General features: G+C 36.3%; 3 protein-coding genes across 6 annotated transcripts; all 3 read right to left on the bottom strand.

Annotated features, from left to right (window-relative positions):
* Positions 1-254: 254 nt before the first annotated feature.
* P5cdh1 (delta-1-Pyrroline-5-carboxylate dehydrogenase 1) lies at positions 255-6,686 on the bottom strand. The gene is made up of 7 exons (XM_070668866.1): positions 6,226-6,686; positions 4,034-4,247; positions 3,492-3,923; positions 2,972-3,382; positions 2,711-2,889; positions 2,442-2,630; positions 255-2,284 (listed from the first exon to the last, which is right to left on the bottom strand). The coding sequence occupies exons 1-7, from the start codon at positions 6,270-6,272 to the stop codon at positions 2,050-2,052; spliced, it is 1,707 nt and encodes a 568-aa protein (XP_070524967.1). The 5' UTR covers positions 6,273-6,686; the 3' UTR covers positions 255-2,049.
* A 199-nt stretch (positions 6,687-6,885) lies between these two features.
* Prp40 (pre-mRNA processing factor 40) lies at positions 6,886-11,252 on the bottom strand. Of its 3 annotated transcripts, XR_011546865.1 has the most exons (9): positions 11,078-11,251; positions 10,460-10,688; positions 9,997-10,387; positions 9,448-9,882; positions 8,906-9,374; positions 8,153-8,788; positions 7,926-8,072; positions 7,359-7,850; positions 6,886-7,280 (listed from the first exon to the last, which is right to left on the bottom strand). XR_011546865.1 is itself a non-coding variant. In XM_070668861.1 (8 exons), exons 1-8 carry the CDS (start codon positions 10,962-10,964, stop codon positions 7,650-7,652), a joined length of 2,511 nt encoding a protein of 836 aa, XP_070524962.1. In that variant the 5' UTR covers positions 10,965-11,252; the 3' UTR covers positions 6,886-7,649. The 3 variants fall into 3 exon arrangements, 2 of the variants coding, with proteins under 2 accessions (XP_070524962.1, XP_070524961.1); XM_070668861.1 differs by having other exon boundaries at positions 6,886-7,850; positions 10,962-11,252; XM_070668860.1 differs by having other exon boundaries at positions 6,886-7,850.
* Positions 11,253-13,300: 2,048 nt separating this feature from the next.
* Positions 13,301-18,581, bottom strand: Valrs-m (Valyl-tRNA synthetase, mitochondrial). Of its 2 annotated transcripts, XM_070668856.1 has the most exons (16): positions 18,176-18,581; positions 17,797-18,019; positions 17,316-17,562; positions 17,005-17,233; positions 16,668-16,847; positions 16,447-16,571; positions 16,114-16,388; positions 15,677-15,947; positions 15,482-15,604; positions 15,212-15,319; positions 14,880-15,039; positions 14,488-14,762; positions 14,200-14,406; positions 13,960-14,071; positions 13,652-13,875; positions 13,301-13,569 (listed from the first exon to the last, which is right to left on the bottom strand). In XM_070668856.1, the coding sequence occupies exons 1-16, from the start codon at positions 18,300-18,302 to the stop codon at positions 13,501-13,503; spliced, it is 2,955 nt and encodes a 984-aa protein (XP_070524957.1). In that variant the 5' UTR covers positions 18,303-18,581; the 3' UTR covers positions 13,301-13,500. The 2 variants fall into 2 exon arrangements, with proteins under 2 accessions (XP_070524957.1, XP_070524958.1); XM_070668857.1 differs by lacking the exon at positions 18,176-18,581 and having other exon boundaries at positions 17,316-17,599; positions 17,797-17,930.
* Positions 18,582-18,642: the final 61 nt, after the last annotated feature.

Consider the following 18,642-nt stretch of genomic DNA (forward strand, 5'->3'; position numbering starts at 1 on the left):
TATATCTAAAAATCTTATGTAGATTAAAAATAGTGCTAGATTTCATAAATTTCTCACAATTACAACTAATCATTTATACATTAAAATATTTTACCTTTTAAAAGTAATTTTGTTACAGTTTGAAAAAAAAAGAACTCATTAAATAAATTTTAAGCGCTACAGAAAGCTACATTTTAAATAATTATAACAAATAACAGTCCAGAAAACTTGATATAAAATAATTTTGATGAATGAACGCTATATAATCCATGAACAACTTTTTACAGGTTTTATTATTTAAAAAAATAATAAATAAATAAAAATAAAAGAAACGTTCTACATTTCTGTGTCACATGGCAGTCTAAATCTGCTAAACCTATATCATGTGGTCGATTGCGCACACGGATTCGGACGGAAATAATTTCACGGTCTAAAATCGCCGAGACCAATGGAAAATCCTCAAATGTCTCAGGTAAGCGCTTCACGTCATATCCGATATTTCAAAAAGCAGTGTTTTACATACACAATATGAGGCAACATGCACGAAGGCGATATCAATTTACGTTTTTGCTTTTTTATTGCTACCGTACACTTAAATAACGTTATAACACTTGTCACAATATGTAACATATTGTCAAATATTACGTCCTCGGCAATCACGCATCGACTCTCGAAACATCCCGTTTCAGTCACATTATCAACAATATTATATTACGATCGATGATTACAATCTGGGAAACGTTGAAGATGCTTCAGTTGTTACAGAGGATTCGCGTTATTCCGCATACACAATCTTACAAAGTATACGTTGAAAAGAAATAAACTTGCCGGAACTGAGTTATATAATTCAATAGTAATAATAATTCAAAAATAAAAATAAAAGTAAAAGGAAATCTTCACATAGAGAATATCGTACCTTAGAAGCGAAGACTGAGGCTCGAGTTTTATTAATCACATTAATTAATGTTAATTCTACTCCGTTGACATTGAGGACACTTGTTGATAATGGCGCGGTAAACGTTATCCACTATCACAGATGTAACTCGATGAGACTTGTGAGGGTAGCTCGTTTTCGCGATACAAATACGTACCGCCTACCGCAGTACAAAACGCGTCGTTCCATCGCGTTTCTCTTCGATCGGTTTGATGCGATACCTGAGTTATAAAAGTTATTGTACTGAGAAAGGGAGAATAATACATCGAGGGCACACGGTGATGAGATCACACGTTCCGAAATGCACATCGGATAATACTTTGGTAATATGTACTGGCGGCGAATAATCGAGATAACATGTTCAACGTCTCACGAAGCAACGTCTACGGCTAGCGAGACCGATCGCAAGAGAATCGTCGCGTTAGAAATCCTCTATACGTCGCGAAGTGATGTCAACGGAACATTCGAAGGCGATTAAATGTGCACTTGGTGCGACCTGCGAGCTTGACCATCATTTTTTTAGCGTTTAGGTTCATCTAGGAATCTAGTCGTGTCTCTATTGTGCATCGCAACTTTTCACTCGCAAGCTCGCGCTATGCTTCTTATTGAGAAACTTCTACACAAAAATTTTTTTTTCTCTCAATTTCTGCTCGTTGAATTAACTCGACATAGGACACTTTGTCACACGTATACAATACTTATTTTTACGATTTAATTATATTTCTTATTAAATAATTCCGTTCAATTACGCGATCAACAAACTGAAACCATCAGCGTGAAAAAAGAATGTTAATCGAATGGTTTTATCTTAAAAAAGAAACATATTTTACGCGTTTACTTTATCATATTTGCTTTTGCCGAAATTTTGAGCTCTTTTCTATTGATTCTAAATGTATTGGAACTTAATTTAAAAGTAATATTCTCACGAGTCATTAATTTCCTATATATTTCTATACCTCGTTTGAATGGTGAACTTTTTTTTTTTGCTCATCCACTTAAAGCAGCAGAGTACAGTAACGCCGCTGTATATTGTCTTGACATAATATTTCCTGATTAGATATTATAAATATATCTCGATTTGTGACACACACCTGTCGAGCGCGATCAAAATTAACCAAATTAATAACAAGCTGCATTTAGGCTCTCATGTACGGATAATCGTATTCTCGTAGAGGTGCAAAATTCTCCTTGATAGCTTGTGGAGATGCCCAGCGAAGAGCATAGTGAGGACCGCCGGCTTTGTCATTGGTGCCAGACATTCGACTGCCGCCGAACGGTTGTTGGCCAACCACCGATCCAGTAGATTTGTCGTTGACGTAAAAATTACCGGCAGTATACTTAAAATCCTCAAGTGCCTTTCGCGCCCATTTTCTATAATAACATATGTATGTAGATAACTTTAGAGGAAAATTCAACGTGCTATTTAGAATAGACAAAATTTCTTTTTTTCTTTTACTATTATTTTTTGTTACGCATACGAACCGTTTTGTATAGTAAAAAATGAATATGTTCAATTAATTTTACTTACTCATCTTGGGCAAATATCGCGCCTGTTAAAGCGTAAGGTGTCGATGTTTCCACCAGTTTCACCGTTTCATCTAACTGAGAATCTTTATAAACATATATCGTTAATACTGGACCAAATATTTCTTCTGTCATGAGTTTTTCTTTTGGATTTTTGGTTTGTACTATTGTTGGCTCGATGAAATATCCGCATCTGAAAAAATATTCCTATTTTCAATAGATCAATGCGTAAAAAAAAAAAATTATGTTAATGATAATTGCAATAAAACATACGAATTATCGTAGCCACCACCGCCAAGAATTTCCATATTAGAGGATTTTTTCGCGTAATCAATATAACCAGAGATCCGTTTGAATGCTACTTCATCTATAACGGCACCGTTGAACATAGTGAAATCTCGGACGTCACCGATTGTGAGCTTCTGGCGAAGCGCTAAGAGACCGTCCTTCACCTAAAGCAATTTATAAAGGTCACTTAAAGCACACTCTTGAAAAATGTAATAAAGTGACACGATCGTCGCTTAGGCTTATTACCTTGCTCCACAGAGACTCCGGCACGTACATTCTACTGCAAGCGGAACATTTCTGTCCATTGAATTCAAATGCGCTCCTTATCGTCGCGTAAATGACCGTTTCCACATCGGCACTCATATGGAGGAAGTGAAAATTCTTGCCGCCGCACTCACCGACTAACTTCGGGTAGTTCCTGTACTTGGTGAGATTCTGACCAATCTGCATCCACAGACGATTGAACGTGGGCACCGAGCCGGTGAAATTAAGTCCGGAGAGGTAAGGTGAGGACGTGATGGTATCACCAAACACGGGCCCCTCGCAAGGAACGAAATTCACCACGCCGGGTGGCACCCCGGCCTCTCTGCATATTTTAAAGATCCACCAGTTGGATAATAATGCAGTGTCGGAGGGCTTCCAGAGCACGGCGTTACCCTGCAATCGCGGCATGCACGTCGACACGTGCATGTTATTATTAGCGCGTTATTTATTATCGCGCGAGCCTCGATTAAAGAGCTGTCAGTATGGTTTGCAAATTACAAACCATCAGTGCCGGCGTGTAGCTGAGATTACCACCGATGGCAGTGAAGTTGAAGGGCGATACCGCCGCGACGAAACCGTCCATGCCACGATACCTTATCGAGTTGAGAGTCTGCTGATTTGGCGAGATTGGCTGGTACTTAAGGCTATCCTTTACGAAATACGCGTGCATCTTAAAAAAGTCGATCAGCTCTGCCGCACTGTCGATCTCTGCCTGGATCACGGTCTTGCTCTGCCCGAGCATAGTAGCGGCGTTTAGATGTTGCCTGTATTTAGTCTTCATCAAATCCGCTATCCTCAACCACATATCCAACCGTTTTTCAATTGGCCGCTTCTCCCATTCCCGTTGCGCCTTTACCGCGACGTCGATCGCCTTCTTCACCAGCTCCGGGGTTGCCCAGTAATACTTAGCAATTTTATGTTTGTGATTGTGCGGCTGAAAGCAACATTTCGTAATACTCTCGTACAACAATAAAAAAAGACAAAAGAGTGTGGAATTTTGTATAGCATGAGGTTAAAAAAATATGAATGATTAGGTAAACGTACCATGACTTGATATCTGCACAAATCGGTTTTGATCTCCTCATTTCCGATAATTAATGGCACCTCCTCGCATTCGTTGCTCATCTTATCCAAGACTTTCTCCAACTCCGCTCTTTCTGGACTTCCCTTATTATAGCTGAAAACGGGCTCATTTTCCAATGGAAAGTCCGGCGGATTCGACACCGGAACTATCGATCCCAGATATCTGATGCCGACTCTGTCAAATAAACATGCAATGCGTTAAAGTGAGAACTACAACAACTCGATTAGATGCGTCAGATAAATTGTGATATATCTCAAGAAACCTAAGAGTCTTGTCCGTGATATCATCTTCAAATATTTACCCAACCACTTGTGGTAAAGTCACAAGTTAACAGTCTTATCGTTCTTGTCAAATATACACTGGCATTTCGGAACAAGCCTCTCGTTTGTTTATCGGCTTCGACAATATATCATATTTTTTTTAATTTCAGAATTTTAAAAAATACCAGTAGCAAACGTTGAGAAAATTTTTCCGAAAAAAGAAAGTTTTCAATGATTTACACTGTAGACACAGTATATTTAATATAATTATTGTAATATGAATCGATAAGTATTAATAACTTAACGTAGCATAAAAAAAGCTTGACACACAAAAAACGAATGCCATGATGACAATATTACATAACGCTTTCTCGCTTGACCCTAATTAACACGGTGTTATCAGTATTTAATATACATATAGATAGATAATTACGACAAATTGTCCTCGATAATGTATCATGGCATTGATGCTACAATTATTTCGCTGAATTAAAGTAATGAAAAATTTGCAGAAAACGCAGAGGTTTTCATGTGTGTCAGTCAGTGTTCATTAATTGCAATCATAATTAAATATCAAAATAATTTGTCCCGTAATCCATCTCGAAAAAACCCGGCGTATTCAAGTCACGGTAGACCAATGTTGAGGGATAATACATTCAATGGTATTCAAGTGTTCTTTAAGATAACATACATGTAGATAGAAAGGTAAAACAATAGCTTTTAGTCAGTGCTGGTTGACCGTGTGACGAAAAAAAACAATAATTATAAAAATAATAATAAATTGCAGTCACTCGCCTTTTTCTTTCCGATCTAATATCATTATTTTAGATGGACACGGATCAAATCAGGTGACAAAGCCTCGGAGCAAATTTTGCAAAGTATTTTACAGATTTTGCTTGGCTGAATGCCAGCGGAAATATAGAATCTGTTGGGCAAATTGATTTCGGAAACCGAACGAAAGCTGCTATTTTATAGTCATTTAAATGATACATTGTGCAATGACAAGATCGTGCTCAATTTTTACTGGCAATGCTCTCGTGTAAAATAGTAAAATGTGGATACAGTTGACGTCAGTACTTGTCGCGACTCCGCTTAATTCTTCTGGCATAATTACATCTAATAATTTGAATATCTCACCTGTAAAATTTGCATTTCTTAATTCTTTTAAATAACGTCAAAGAAATTTCTAAACTAAAACTAATATAAATTCTAATCCTATTTCTTTAAGGCAGCTCTAAACTTTTTGTTTTTAATTTTGTGTAATACCTGCGTTTATAATTAACTACAAAAATGAATCCTATTAACAAAAAGGAACAAAAGACGACTTTAATTAAATTCCAGTTAACTCAGTCGGCGGATTAATCCGGCTGGCGAAAACGTTTGTGGGGAAAAATTGGAAAGTATCCGTTATCTCGAGTCTTTCTAACTCTTCCTTCTCAGTCCTAACATCAAGAAGCTAACGATTCTTCGTGCCGACGAGTTATTTCGTCGCGGGCATACCTGAAATAACGCGTCGCAGAAGTCGCGTGATGAGTTAATCGGCGATTGGGCTCGGGCTCGGCCCGAGGTCGTGCCGCCGAGACCAAAATTAAATTCAACGAGACCGTGAGATACGCAGGGATCACGGAGACGCGTTTACGCGCGATGTCTCGGGAGTCGCGGAAATCGGTAGTCGTACCTTCGTCGCAAATCACCTACGTCGTTCGCGACGATCGAGGGGGGAAGCCCGCGGCCGGCGAAGGAGAGGAAGCCGACGTGACAAGTTAACCCAAGGGGGAGACGCGTGCGATTTTGCGGTTCGCGAATGCGATCGATATCGCCGTATTCGGACTCCGTAGGCGAGATACCAGATGTTTAAGGACGACACCGCAGTATCGCGAGGTTGTACTCACTTTTGGGTATTCGTCAGCAACGCCTGACGACAAACCAGGCCCAGCATCTTCCGGCGGTGAGACGGACGCGGGGTGGTGAGAGAAAGAGAGAGAGAGAAAGAGTAACGGAAGGAAGGAAGCAAAAGGGAGGGAGGGAAGGAGAAAAAGAGAGAGAGAGAGAGAGAAAAAGATGACGTCGCACGCGCCCTTCGTCACACAACGATCCAAAGGGCGAACCACGAACGAGGTCCTCTTCTCGCGACTGACAGGTTCTCCAACGGACGGTGGTTGACGCAACGATTGACTCTCCTTTCTTTACAACGAGGCTACTGCACCAAATTGCCGAAACTACGACGGAACAACACGGGCCGATCCGATGCGAACACCGCGCCGTCGGCCGAACCAACCGCGCTACACCGGCTTCTTCCTTCTTCACCTTGCTGCCTGCCTCTCTCGCGCAGCTGTACAGGGCTGTATCTGTCTGTCTACTGTAGACACGAAAGTGAAAGGTAATTGAAAACGAGGGCTACGTAGGAAAGGATTACGACGAAGTTCTCAATAAACATTTTATACAAACAAGAATTTTAGATCTTTAGAATTTCCTTAAGAAACGCACATCTTTCAGCGATATACATTTTTAGATATTTTTCTTTGTGCTATATTATTTAGAAAAATAACGAGTTCTCCAAGTTATTAGATTTGTTCTTCAAATATTAGTTATTAAAAAATTGTCAATCAAGAGATTTTTGTATCTTAAAAACTCAAAGAAAAATTCTAATGTTAGCAAGTTACATTTTTTTAATTAAAAATTTAATTCTTAATTCATGGCATAAAATAAAGTAAAAATTATAAAATAATAAAAGTATTACTATAAATAAAAAGATATATATATATATATATAATTTAATTAATTCTTACATCACGAATTATACTTTTTTTTCTTTCAAATTATTAGAATTATATATTGGCAAAATATAGCATGGTATTGCAAAAGTCATCGAACATCATTATATTGCAGTAATGCTTGTCATGAAAATTACAATTCTATACTCATCATTTTTCACACATCGTTATTCCTAATGAACAAAGAACAGGATGAGTAAGGCGTAGAAATAAAAGATAATTCACATACTTTAAAAAAAAAAAAAACTTACAGCAATGGGAGGCCGGAATGCGTTATGTAAGGTGATCCATTTTTAAACAAATGTCATCGCACGTGTATATATGCGTACGCGCGCATATATGTAGATGCACATTCTAAATTTATGAATATTTTTACAACCGAACATATTCAACTTATTATGTATTCGTTTCTGTCAATATATCTTCATTTTTCGATATAAAAAACAGTTCTCATTAAATTCGAGAAAATGGTAAGAGAAGATAAATAATTTGTGATTATTCCATATTCTGTATTTCCGAGATATGATAGCATTTAGAAGTCATTAATTTTCCTCCTGTTGCATTTGTAATTCGCGTAAGAGTTGCGCCCTTTGCTTTTCCAGCTCGTCCTCGGAGAGTTCGTGATGTTCGTTATTCTCCGTGGCGGAACCTTCGCTGTGAACCGAAGGTCTTCTGTGTTTCTCTTCTTTCCGTTTCCGTTCTGGCGAACACTCCTCGGAAGACGGAAGACCAGAATGTGAGCGCTGTAATAAATATTTAAAAAAAAACCTGAAATATGAAAACTTTTTCTGACAAACTTAAATATTATTAATACATACAGAATGGCTGCGACCTCTCTTTTTTTTGTTCTTCTTCCTTTTGGACTTTTTCGTTTCCGACTCTGAACTGTCAGATTTGCTAGGAATACTAGGCGAATGAGACTTGTGTTGCTTTCTTCTTAAACCCTTTTCACTACCTTCTGATTCCTGAAAAAAATAACAAACATTATTTTACAACTTTCGTTACGTGTATTAGAAACGAGAAAAAAATTTTTTTTTGTATTTACACTGTGAGAACGCGATCGTGATTTACGCTTCAATTTTTTTGCTTTTTTCTTTTTACTTCTAATATGGTGATGACTACAGCTCTCTTCAAGTTCATGCTGATATTCCTTAAATATCCGTATTCTTTCACTTTCCAAGGTGATCGCTTTGAAATCTTGCTCCTCTTCGATTTTCGTTCTTATGTCCTCCCACGCCATTTGATAATCTACATTTAATGTTTTGAGCAAATTCTTGAAACCAGTCTCCAGTTTCTTAAACTTTCGCGTTTCTTCTTTGACGCGTTCCTTTTCACGCGCCTCTGCTTTTTCCAGCAGCAAATTGTACGTTAACTTAACATTACCCGCGTCTAGAGTCGCCGATTTTCGGTCTTCGCATACTACTGTAGCGAATTCTTCAAAAGTTGTATTTACTTGCACCTCGAAATTTTTGTCTTTAAGTATCTCGCGAATAATTTTTTTCTCGTCATGAAATCGAGACTTCAAGTCTTCAACGTAGAATTTGAAAAGGTCTAGCGGAGTCGAGCCCGATTGTCCAAGCATAGCCGAAAATCGAAGATCAGCGGATAACATAGGGTATAATTCTACCCAGAGCGACATGGACGTCAGCTTGCCTTGTTCATGTAACTCATCGAGTAAATACTGAAACGTATAATTTTTTTTTTAAACAGAAAAATTGAATTTTTTAAATTGACTTAATATAACTAGATAACAAAATATACAATATAATTATAGTAAAGTAAATTGCTTGTAACTCACTATAAAACCATCTCTATTTTTTCTTTCCTGCCGTTTTCTACGTTTCTTCTCGCACTCTTTTTCCTCCTCTTCGTCTTTTTCCAATTGACGGATATGATTCTCGAACACAATCAGGGCATCTTCTTTGTCCATTTCCAACAAATCAGCGTCTTCTGCGAAAGCAGGATGCTGTAGCAGCAATGCTTGCGCTTCCTGCCATGTAGTTCTGTAAGTCACTTCTGTCATAGTGTCAAGAACTTGCGCTAGTCTTTTAGTATTTCTTTTCTTTAATTGTTTCGCCTCTTCTTTTTCGCGCTTCGCCAAATTGAAGACGACATCCTCATAAATATCTCGACGATCCGAATCCCCAACTGCTCTCCAAACCTCTAAATTACCAAACATTTCTTCACATTTGTAATATTTAGTTGTGCTACCCATTCTGTCGCTTTCTAGCAAGAATTGCTCCAGATCCTCTTTAGCTTTCTTCAATCTATTGAAAATACGTTATGTTAGCGAATTTAATTATACTTATAAACTTAACACGATAAAAATAATCGCTATACCTGAGTCTTTCTAGCTCGCGTTCTTCCTTCAATTTTTGCGTTTTGTACGAATGAAAGGCTTGTTTACGCTCACTCAGTTTTTTCATTGGCGGATATCTAGGATCGCTTTGAATTAATTTGACTGCTTGTTCCCATGTGGCATTTGACGGTACATCTCTTTCTCTCAGTAATTCTTTGAATGCCTCAATCGCTTCTTTTTTATCTTTAAATTGCATCTTTGGTTCTGGCGTGCTAGTGCGACTTTCGTTAGCCGAACCCATCGCGGAATTACTATCCTCGTCTGGTTTTGCAGGCGGTGTCGGAATATTAATTGCCGCGAGGGTCGCGGCCATTGCCTGCTCAATAGCTGACTTTCCACCTGATTCCGGTGTACTGGTCTGCGATATAGTCGCGACATTCGGTGACAAATGTTGTATGGCTAGAGGGACCATATTTCTGAAAATGCAAAGATCTCAGTAAATACACATATATACTTATAAATAAAAATTTCGGAAGTTATTTAGCATCAGGTAATGTACAATCTTAATATTACTGTATAATTTTACTCACGAATTTGTGGCGCTTGCTACAACTGCCGCAGCAGCCGCTGCAGCTTCCTCGGCTATAATTCGCGCTTTCAGTTCTTCTAACTCTGGAGGTATCGTCCATCTAGATTCTTTAGTGTTTACATTGTGATAATACACCTTGCCATTCTCGGACTTATACTCTTTCCACGGACATTGCGACAGCAACAATTCGCTTGGTGTTTTCAGCTCGTCCGGTTTTTCCCACAATGACTGCTTTGTAATGCTGTTGTAATAATACGTTCTACCATCAGGTGCTTTGTGCTCGCTCCAGTCTGTCTTTTTTTCTGCCGTGGAGACAGACATTGTTGTTGTAGAGTCACTGCTGATAGGCGAAGGTGGAGGAATTCCTGGCGCTGTTATTTGCGGCGATGCGGCTGTAATATGAAAAAAACTGTTTCAGCAATGAATTCATGGAAAAGTGTAGATATTAAACAATGAATATTAACCTATGACTCCGGCATCTTGAGGAGGTGCCGCGGTAATTGGAAAAGTAAAACCTGGCGGAGGTATAGAAAACTGAGGTGGCATTATACCCGGAGGACCTGGCGGTAAACTGGGAGGAGGAATGAAGGGTGCCGCAGGCATAATAGGTGGTACAAAGCTAGATGCGATATTTGGCGTTGCCGATGGAAATCCTGTTACAGCAGCAGGCGGTGGAATACCGTCGTTTGAAGCCTAGTAATGTTTACATTGTCAGTCAGTCAACAATTTTAACAAGCATAACATAACATTTCTTTTATACTATGTGCGGCTCAGAGCTGCGTTTCTGCTTCATGTCTTTTTTTTTTTTTTTTTTAATTATAAAGAAACTTTAAAGGGAAAAAGTAAACAGAAATAAAGCGAAAAGTCAGCTGTGAGTCGGCATATATCAATATATACATATATAAAAATTATTATTGCTTAGCATCACACTGATAGTTATTGTTACTCGTTGTCATCGCATTTTACCATATTAAAGGATTATTCGAAGCAAACAAATTAACTTCTCAAACTTAATTTCGTATATCTCGCAGAGAGGTTAACCAGTTACAATACTTATAAATTGAAACACTCGATCTACATGCCATTTGCTTTAAGAGATCACCAAGTGGAATATATTCTGCAAAATAATTTGTAACTCCTGATCACAACACGATCATAATATCGATCATTAATCTATCGCAAGTTCTTTACGAATTTACTGGAGTGACGGCTAAACCGGCTAAACTCCGAAATACTCCGAAATGATATTGGAGACTCCGCGCGGCGACAAAATGGAACTCTGGTGTCAGAGTCACCACGTTAAAAAAAAAACGTTTTTTTATCTTTGCGTTTTTAAAACTTAATTTTGTGTTATTTAATTAAAAAATAAATGACACGTATAATCTTGATTTTTCTAAATAATTATTGAGATTCTATGTACCTGTATCTAGTGAAACGCTGTGATTGGTCGACGCGTAGTTTCCCTAGCGCGCCGACCAATCACAGCGCTCCATCGATCGCCTGATTGTGAGTTGGTAAGAACTATGTGACTCGTGCTGCTGCGTGCTACCAGAGGACACGGCGAGCACGCGGTTCGAGTTCGAAATTAAAATGTCGAGGCATCCGTGCGTTGTAGCCTGTTTTTCGTGTCGAATTCAAGGATTTGGGACGGTCGGGAGTGTCGTGGACTATCTCGCGAGTGTCCAGTACGCGGAAGGAGGACTCGACAACTACTGCGTACTACTTGAGGTCACGGCGAGCACGCGGTTCGAGTTCGAACGAAAATGTCGAGGCATCCGTGCGTCGTAGCCCATTTCTCCTGTCGAATTCGAGGATTTAAGACGGTCGGGAGTGTCGTGGACTATCTCGCGAGTGTCGTGGACTATCTCGCGAGTGTTGTGGACTATCTCGGAAGTATCGTGAACTATCTCGCATCCGCCATCGTCAGAACGTGAGATCCGCACCTCGCACGCGTCTTCTCCGTCGCGGCTGAGACTCTCAACGTGTTTCGAGTGATTGATTTAAAGAACTTGCGAAAGACAGTGCGGGATTTAAAGAACTTGAGAAAGACAGTGCGGGGTTTAAAGAACTTGAGAAAGACAGTACAGGATTTAAAGAACTTGAGAAAGACAGTGCGGGATTTAAAGAACTTGAGAAAGACAGTGCGGGATTGAAAGAACTTGAGAAAGACAGTGCGGGATTGAAAAAACTTGAGAAAGACAGTCCGGGATTTAAAGAACTTGAGAAAGACAGTGCGGGGAACGTTTCATATCGCGGCCGTGTTTCGTTCGCCGCTTGGTGCAAGCGCAAGGATCAACCTGACATCCCGAGGACATCCCGAGAACATCCTGAGAGGAGGAGGAGGCCCAGGAAGGGTATCCTGCCCCGGCGGAGCAACCCCAGGGTAAGTATAAATTTGTCTTTGGAATAAAATGCTTTGAATGTGATATCTACAAAATAATTCTTTAATTTGTGTGTTTCAGATCAAGAGAAACTCCGCTGCTTCGCATCGTTTAGTGAGAACTTAAAGTGCCGCGCGCCGATATCAGTCATCATACGAACCGCAGCCGGTTCGTCGGTCGTTTCGGGAGTGCCGCTAGTTTTTCGGCGTTTTTTTTAACGATTTTCTTGTTCATTTTCGGAAGTGCGTTCGCGAGTTACTTGTGCGCGGAAGGATGGCTCGTCACGTCCCATCTGAGAGGATGAGCAGGCCCACCAGGAGGCATCAGGCATCGGCGGAGCAACTTTTAGGTAAGCATTAATTTCTCTAATAAAATCTTTATTAAAAGATTTCCTCTACTTTTTTTTTATTAATTTTTTACACCGATATACATGTCTACATTAATATATTTCTTTTTATGTTACAGCCACCGGCAGAAATCTACAACTCCGCTGACGCTCATGCAGATCGGTAAGCCAGTAACTTGTTTTCAGGATTTTCTCTTTACAGCAGTGCCGAAAAATATCGCGCGCAAGTGATCAATAATTTTCGCGAATATAAAATCACGGTCGCGTTCGCGAGTTTCTAGTGCGCGGAAGGAGGACTCGTCACGACGTCTGAACTGAGAGGAGGAGCAGGCCCGGGGGGCATCGTGCATCAGCGGAGCAACTTTTAAGTAAGCATAAATTTTTTAATATTAAATTTTAATTTAAAAAAATGTTTACCTTTTTTTTTATTAATCTTATTAATTTTCTGGCACGTCTAGATTAATATTTTCCCTTTTATGTTACAGTCACCGGCAGATATCTTCAACTCCGCTGACGCTCATGCAGATTGGTAAGTCACATGATTTTTTTTTTCATAGTTAATTGGGTTTCTTGAACCGGCAACACATCGTTGACCATAGATAACTCAATTGTAATAATCATATAAAAATTATTATAATTAACTGATGTTCCCAATTATAATAACGCGCACGAATTGGAACCTTTGGAAAAATAGCACACGCGAAGCGTGCGCATAATTTATTCTAGTATAATTTAAATTGTATATACAGAATATATATACTATCAACTTTTTTTTTTTCTAATCCACTTTTCCAGATTTATTTTTCTTTATAATATTCTTCTTAATTTGTTCCAACATTGACGTATCCTGAAAAAAAAACGCATGATAAATTATCTAAAACTTTTTTTGTTATATAGAGTATAATAAAACATCATCTTTCTTTACTTACCATAACTGTAATGAGAAATGAACAATCATTCGTATGTCTATATTCAATAGTTGAAATACCATCACCATTAGAGTTATTATTTTTCATCGCTATTGTCTTATTAAAATTGTCATTATTTGTCATTGGGTGAATAGACACATTCCAGATTCTGCTCACTCCTTTAATTAAGTTTACATTTTCTTGATAAAAATTATAATCGTGTGCATTACCAACCAGAATATTAACTGCAAATAGTCACAAAATATAATTTATATATTTTAATTATTTAATTAACACAATTCTCTTTTGTTGAAATTATTAATGCTTACCTTCTGGATTTGACTTTTTGCTTACATTCGCCATACAACTTCTAATCGAATTTATTACATGAATTAGTTCATGCATTCTTTCTTCCAAATCGATGTCTTTTAGATGCTCGAACTATTAAACGAAGAAAAATAAAAATAATTTTTAAATAATTATTTAACATGTTGTATAACAGCATATAAAGAATAAGATAAGGTAATATTATATCAAAAGTAAAAATAATATAAATATTATTTATATACTTCGTTTGGCATAGGATAAGAAGTCTCAAGCAACGAGTTGACAGATAAAAATCCTGGAAGTTTTTTCTTGGCAAGTCTTAGGTATAAATCATCCGTTAAGTAGGGTGTAATAGGTGATAGAATACGTAATGACACTTCTAGACATTTCGCAAGAGTATTAGAATGTCCAGCAGAATTACCGCTTTTAAATCCAAATTTCGTACCTTCCTATATTAACAAAAAAGTTTTTTTTAATTAAAATTGAGTTATCTAATTATATAAAACTTATGATTATTATTTATATCGTACCACATAAAAATCACAGAATTCATAGTATAAAAATTGACGAATTGCCGCAATTGCTTTATGGAAATTTCGTTCGGCAAACGCATCATTCACTATTCCCACCATTCTTGATAATCGACTCAAAATCCATCGATCGAGATCATTCAGATTTTCCTTATTTTCATTTTCTTGTAGATTTTCGTTTGTCATCAATAATACATATTTACTAGCTTGCCAAATTTTATTGCAAAAATATTTGTTTGTCCGGCAATCATCCACATCGAAACTAATGGTATGATCTATAAGAAAAAAAAAAATATATATATATACATAATATATTAAAAATTATTTAAAAACTTCAAATATTTTCTTCAAAGTTTTTTTACTCTCTTTTTCAAGATTTATAATTTACTTACTCTTAATATTACGTGCACATAATGACAGCCTCAAAGCATCGGCACCGCAATCTGGGATGCCCGCAGAATACGATTTTTTGTTAACGCGCAATGTTCGCTGTAATTCTTCGGCGTTCAGAATACCAGCGGCATGACTATGCCTTGCTTGTTTATTTAATTCCTAAATTATAATTGTGTATTCTAATTAATTTAAAAATAAGAAAACTATAACACACTAATTTTTAAAAATAATTTTAGTTTGTTGGTATTTAACAATTAATTTTGATTTAATCTAAAATTTTTATGTTTATATTGAACCAATATAACTGCTATAATCATAAAAAAATATTTACCTCAAAAGAACAGCCATTGATAATATTTTCTGGTGAGATAACGTTGCCAGAGCTTTTGGACATTTTTTTACCATTACCGTCGCACAAGACACCATGAAGTAAAACTTCCTACATAACATACATAATTTACAATTATCAATTGTTATTCTATTTTATGGTAACATGTCTTAACAATGAATAGAACAGACTATTGTAACGTACGAGAGTTAATTAAAACTGTAACAAAATATTGATAAAAACCCGATTTAAATAATTTATGTGTAATTATACTTTAAATGGTAAACGTTGTGTCAATTCCAAACTTAACATCACCATCCTCGCCACCCAGAACAGAAGGATATCGTGGCCCGTTTCCATTAGTGTTAGGGGATAGTGTCTTGTCATATCTTTTGTCTGTAAATTTAGCAACATGTAAGAACATATTTATAAAATATATAGTATACAAAAGAGTTAATAAAAACTAACATTTTTTGGCCAACCAAGCGTGACAAATGGCACAATAGTCGAGGAAAACCATGTATCTAAAACGTCTAAGTCTTGATGTAACTTTACTGTGTCTCCGTATTTCTCTCGTGCGTGAGAAAGCGCTGCTTCTTCGGACCGCGCCACTATCCATGAAGTACTATTATTATTAAAGACATCATTACTGCGATTATCGTCTTTGCTATCATTATGAATTACACAATACGCCGGAATGCGATGACCCCACCACAATTGTCTTGACACGCACCAATCTCTAAAAAACAATTAAACTTTATTTAAAAAATTAATTAACTATTATACATTCTTATATTTCTTTATTAATTCACTCGTTTATCTGAATGTATGTTTATTTGTCAATTTAATTACTTTATTCTTTTGCAAACCTACATTTATTTATTGAGTAATTGAAATAATTTTACCTCGCGTTTTCGAACCATTTATACCACATCTGTTCATGAATCCCATCATCGCTTGGATCGATTTTTAATTCACCACTCGCCACAGCTTCGTATGCACGCTTAGCCATTGTCGTACAGCGTAAAAACCATTGATCTTTTGGCAAATATTCAATAACATCATGTGTGCGCGAACATAATGGTAGTATCATCCGATGATTATCTTCCACACTTCTCAGCATGCCTTGTACTGTTAGTTGGTTCATTAGTCTCATCCGTGTAATGAATCTTGGAACTCCCTAAGACAACTTACTATTAATAAAAAAAAAGATTTTAATTTTATGTACAAAATTATACCTTAAACTCTTTGCAAGCATTTGTCATGTTTCCTTCTTCATCTATAACACTAATAACTGGCAGGCCATGCCTTCTGGCAATATTATAATCTAAACGATCGTGTGCTGGTGTAATTTTAACTGCACCTATAAAATAAACACATTATTAAACAATATTACATCTAAATAAATTAATTAACAATGATAAAACTAAATATAAATATACTTTATGTGAAGTTTTACCAGTGCCAAAGTCTCTCTTGACTGAAGAATCAGGTATAATGGGTATATAAATTTCTCTAATAGGATGAAAAACGTGTTGACCAATGTATTTTGCATATCTATCATCGTTTGGATGCACAGCAATCGCCACATCTCCAAAAATTGTTTCAGGCCGAGTTGTTGCAACTACCAATTCTTCCTCTATAAAATAAAGATAATAATAGTAATAAATCTAAAATAAAATTAAAATTAGCAAAACAGGTTTTTAAAAAATATTAATTATTTTTATCCGTTTATATACGTAATTATATACGTAATTAAATATATAAATAGTTAAAATTAGAACTTATTTTCATACTTGAATCTCTAATTGGATAGGCCAGCTTAACTAATTGCCCGACAATGATTTTGCTATCATAACCGGGTAATTGGAGTTGTGTCTTGCCATTCAGCTCAAAGTTTTCAACTTCAATATCTGAGATAGTACTGCGCAAGGCTGGGGACCAATTAACAAGATCTCTCGCTCTATACAATAAATTTCGTTCATTTAGCCGTACAAACGTTTCTGTCACTGCTGCACTATGAGTCTGCAAGTGTACAAATTAAAATTCGATAATAACGTAAGAAATAAATATAAAACAATAAATTGTAGCATTTTATAATAATTACTTCATCGATAGTAAAATATTCTCTGTCCCAATCAAGTGTAGCACCAAGAGCTTTTAATTGTTCTTTAATAATTGTAGCCTTTTCTGTTTTCCATTGCCAGATTAATTGTATAAATTTCTCACGACCCATGTCCTGCCGCTTAATATTCTTTGTATGTTGTAATGTACGTTCTACTATTGCCTGTGTAGCAATTCCTGCATGATCCAGACCTGGTATCCACAATACAGGGTGACCTTTCATTCTGTGCCTATATTTATATGTGTGTATGAGCAGTAGAGAAAAATCTATAAGATAATGAAGTAAATTTATCTATAATAAATAATTGCAATGCAAAAAAAAAGTTTCATGATATATAATATAACAAACACATATAAGATTCTAGACCATTACAGTCTAGATTATTATATTTTAATATTATATGTTATATTATATATAATGATATTTCATTGCTTTATATATGTATATATATGAATGTGCTAACCATCTTGCTAGAACATCTTGAATTGTAACAGTAAGTGCATGACCAAGATGTAATATTCCTGTTATATTAGGTGGTGGTAAAATCATACTAAAAGGTTCTTTGGTTTCTTTTTCTTCTTGTATATTATTATTTGTTCTTCTGGATGAAGTAAAATACTTGTTACTTTCCCAGATATCATACCAGCCTCTTTCCACATCCTTTGGTTTAAAAGTTTCAGGGAATTCTGAAATATACAATAAATTGTAATACAAATTTTTGCACGATGTAAGATATTATCTTTTTTGTTCATTTTATCAAATTTTAATTGACGATCTTTAATTTGTTAGTAGGTATAATTTTTCGAAGCATTAAAAAAAAAATAAGTTAATATACAAAGTACCTGCTAATCGTTTATTCTTGCACAACTCTGTTGCAGTTGCAACAGACGAACAATAACGTATATAACGTAATTTTCGACAACAAAACTTCGTATACAGAAAAGAACGATCGAACAATGCGTGTTTCATTTTTATATATTTATAAAAATTTTAACGGAATCACAGTAAAAATAAAAACTTGCGTTCTTGCCAGATTTATTAGTCAATTAACGAAATATGTGTACATTTTATTTTTATAATATAAACGTATACGTTTTCACAAAATGTTTAACCGTACAAATCAATACCGATACACGAGTTCTAACCACAGACTGTGGTTCTAACTATAACTTAACCTCAATCTTTGCATTCATTACGACTAATAAAAAAATAAAAATTCTTTAAGTCATATATTTCGTAGCACTTTTCCTTCTTTCTGATATCATTTTTTTAAATAATCTATTAATTTTAGTGTTAAATTTTTTAATAT

This window comes from Cardiocondyla obscurior, linkage group LG18 (genome assembly GCF_019399895.1).
Source record: "Cardiocondyla obscurior isolate alpha-2009 linkage group LG18, Cobs3.1, whole genome shotgun sequence".
In the NCBI taxonomy this organism is placed as follows: Eukaryota; Metazoa; Arthropoda; class Insecta; order Hymenoptera; family Formicidae; genus Cardiocondyla; species Cardiocondyla obscurior.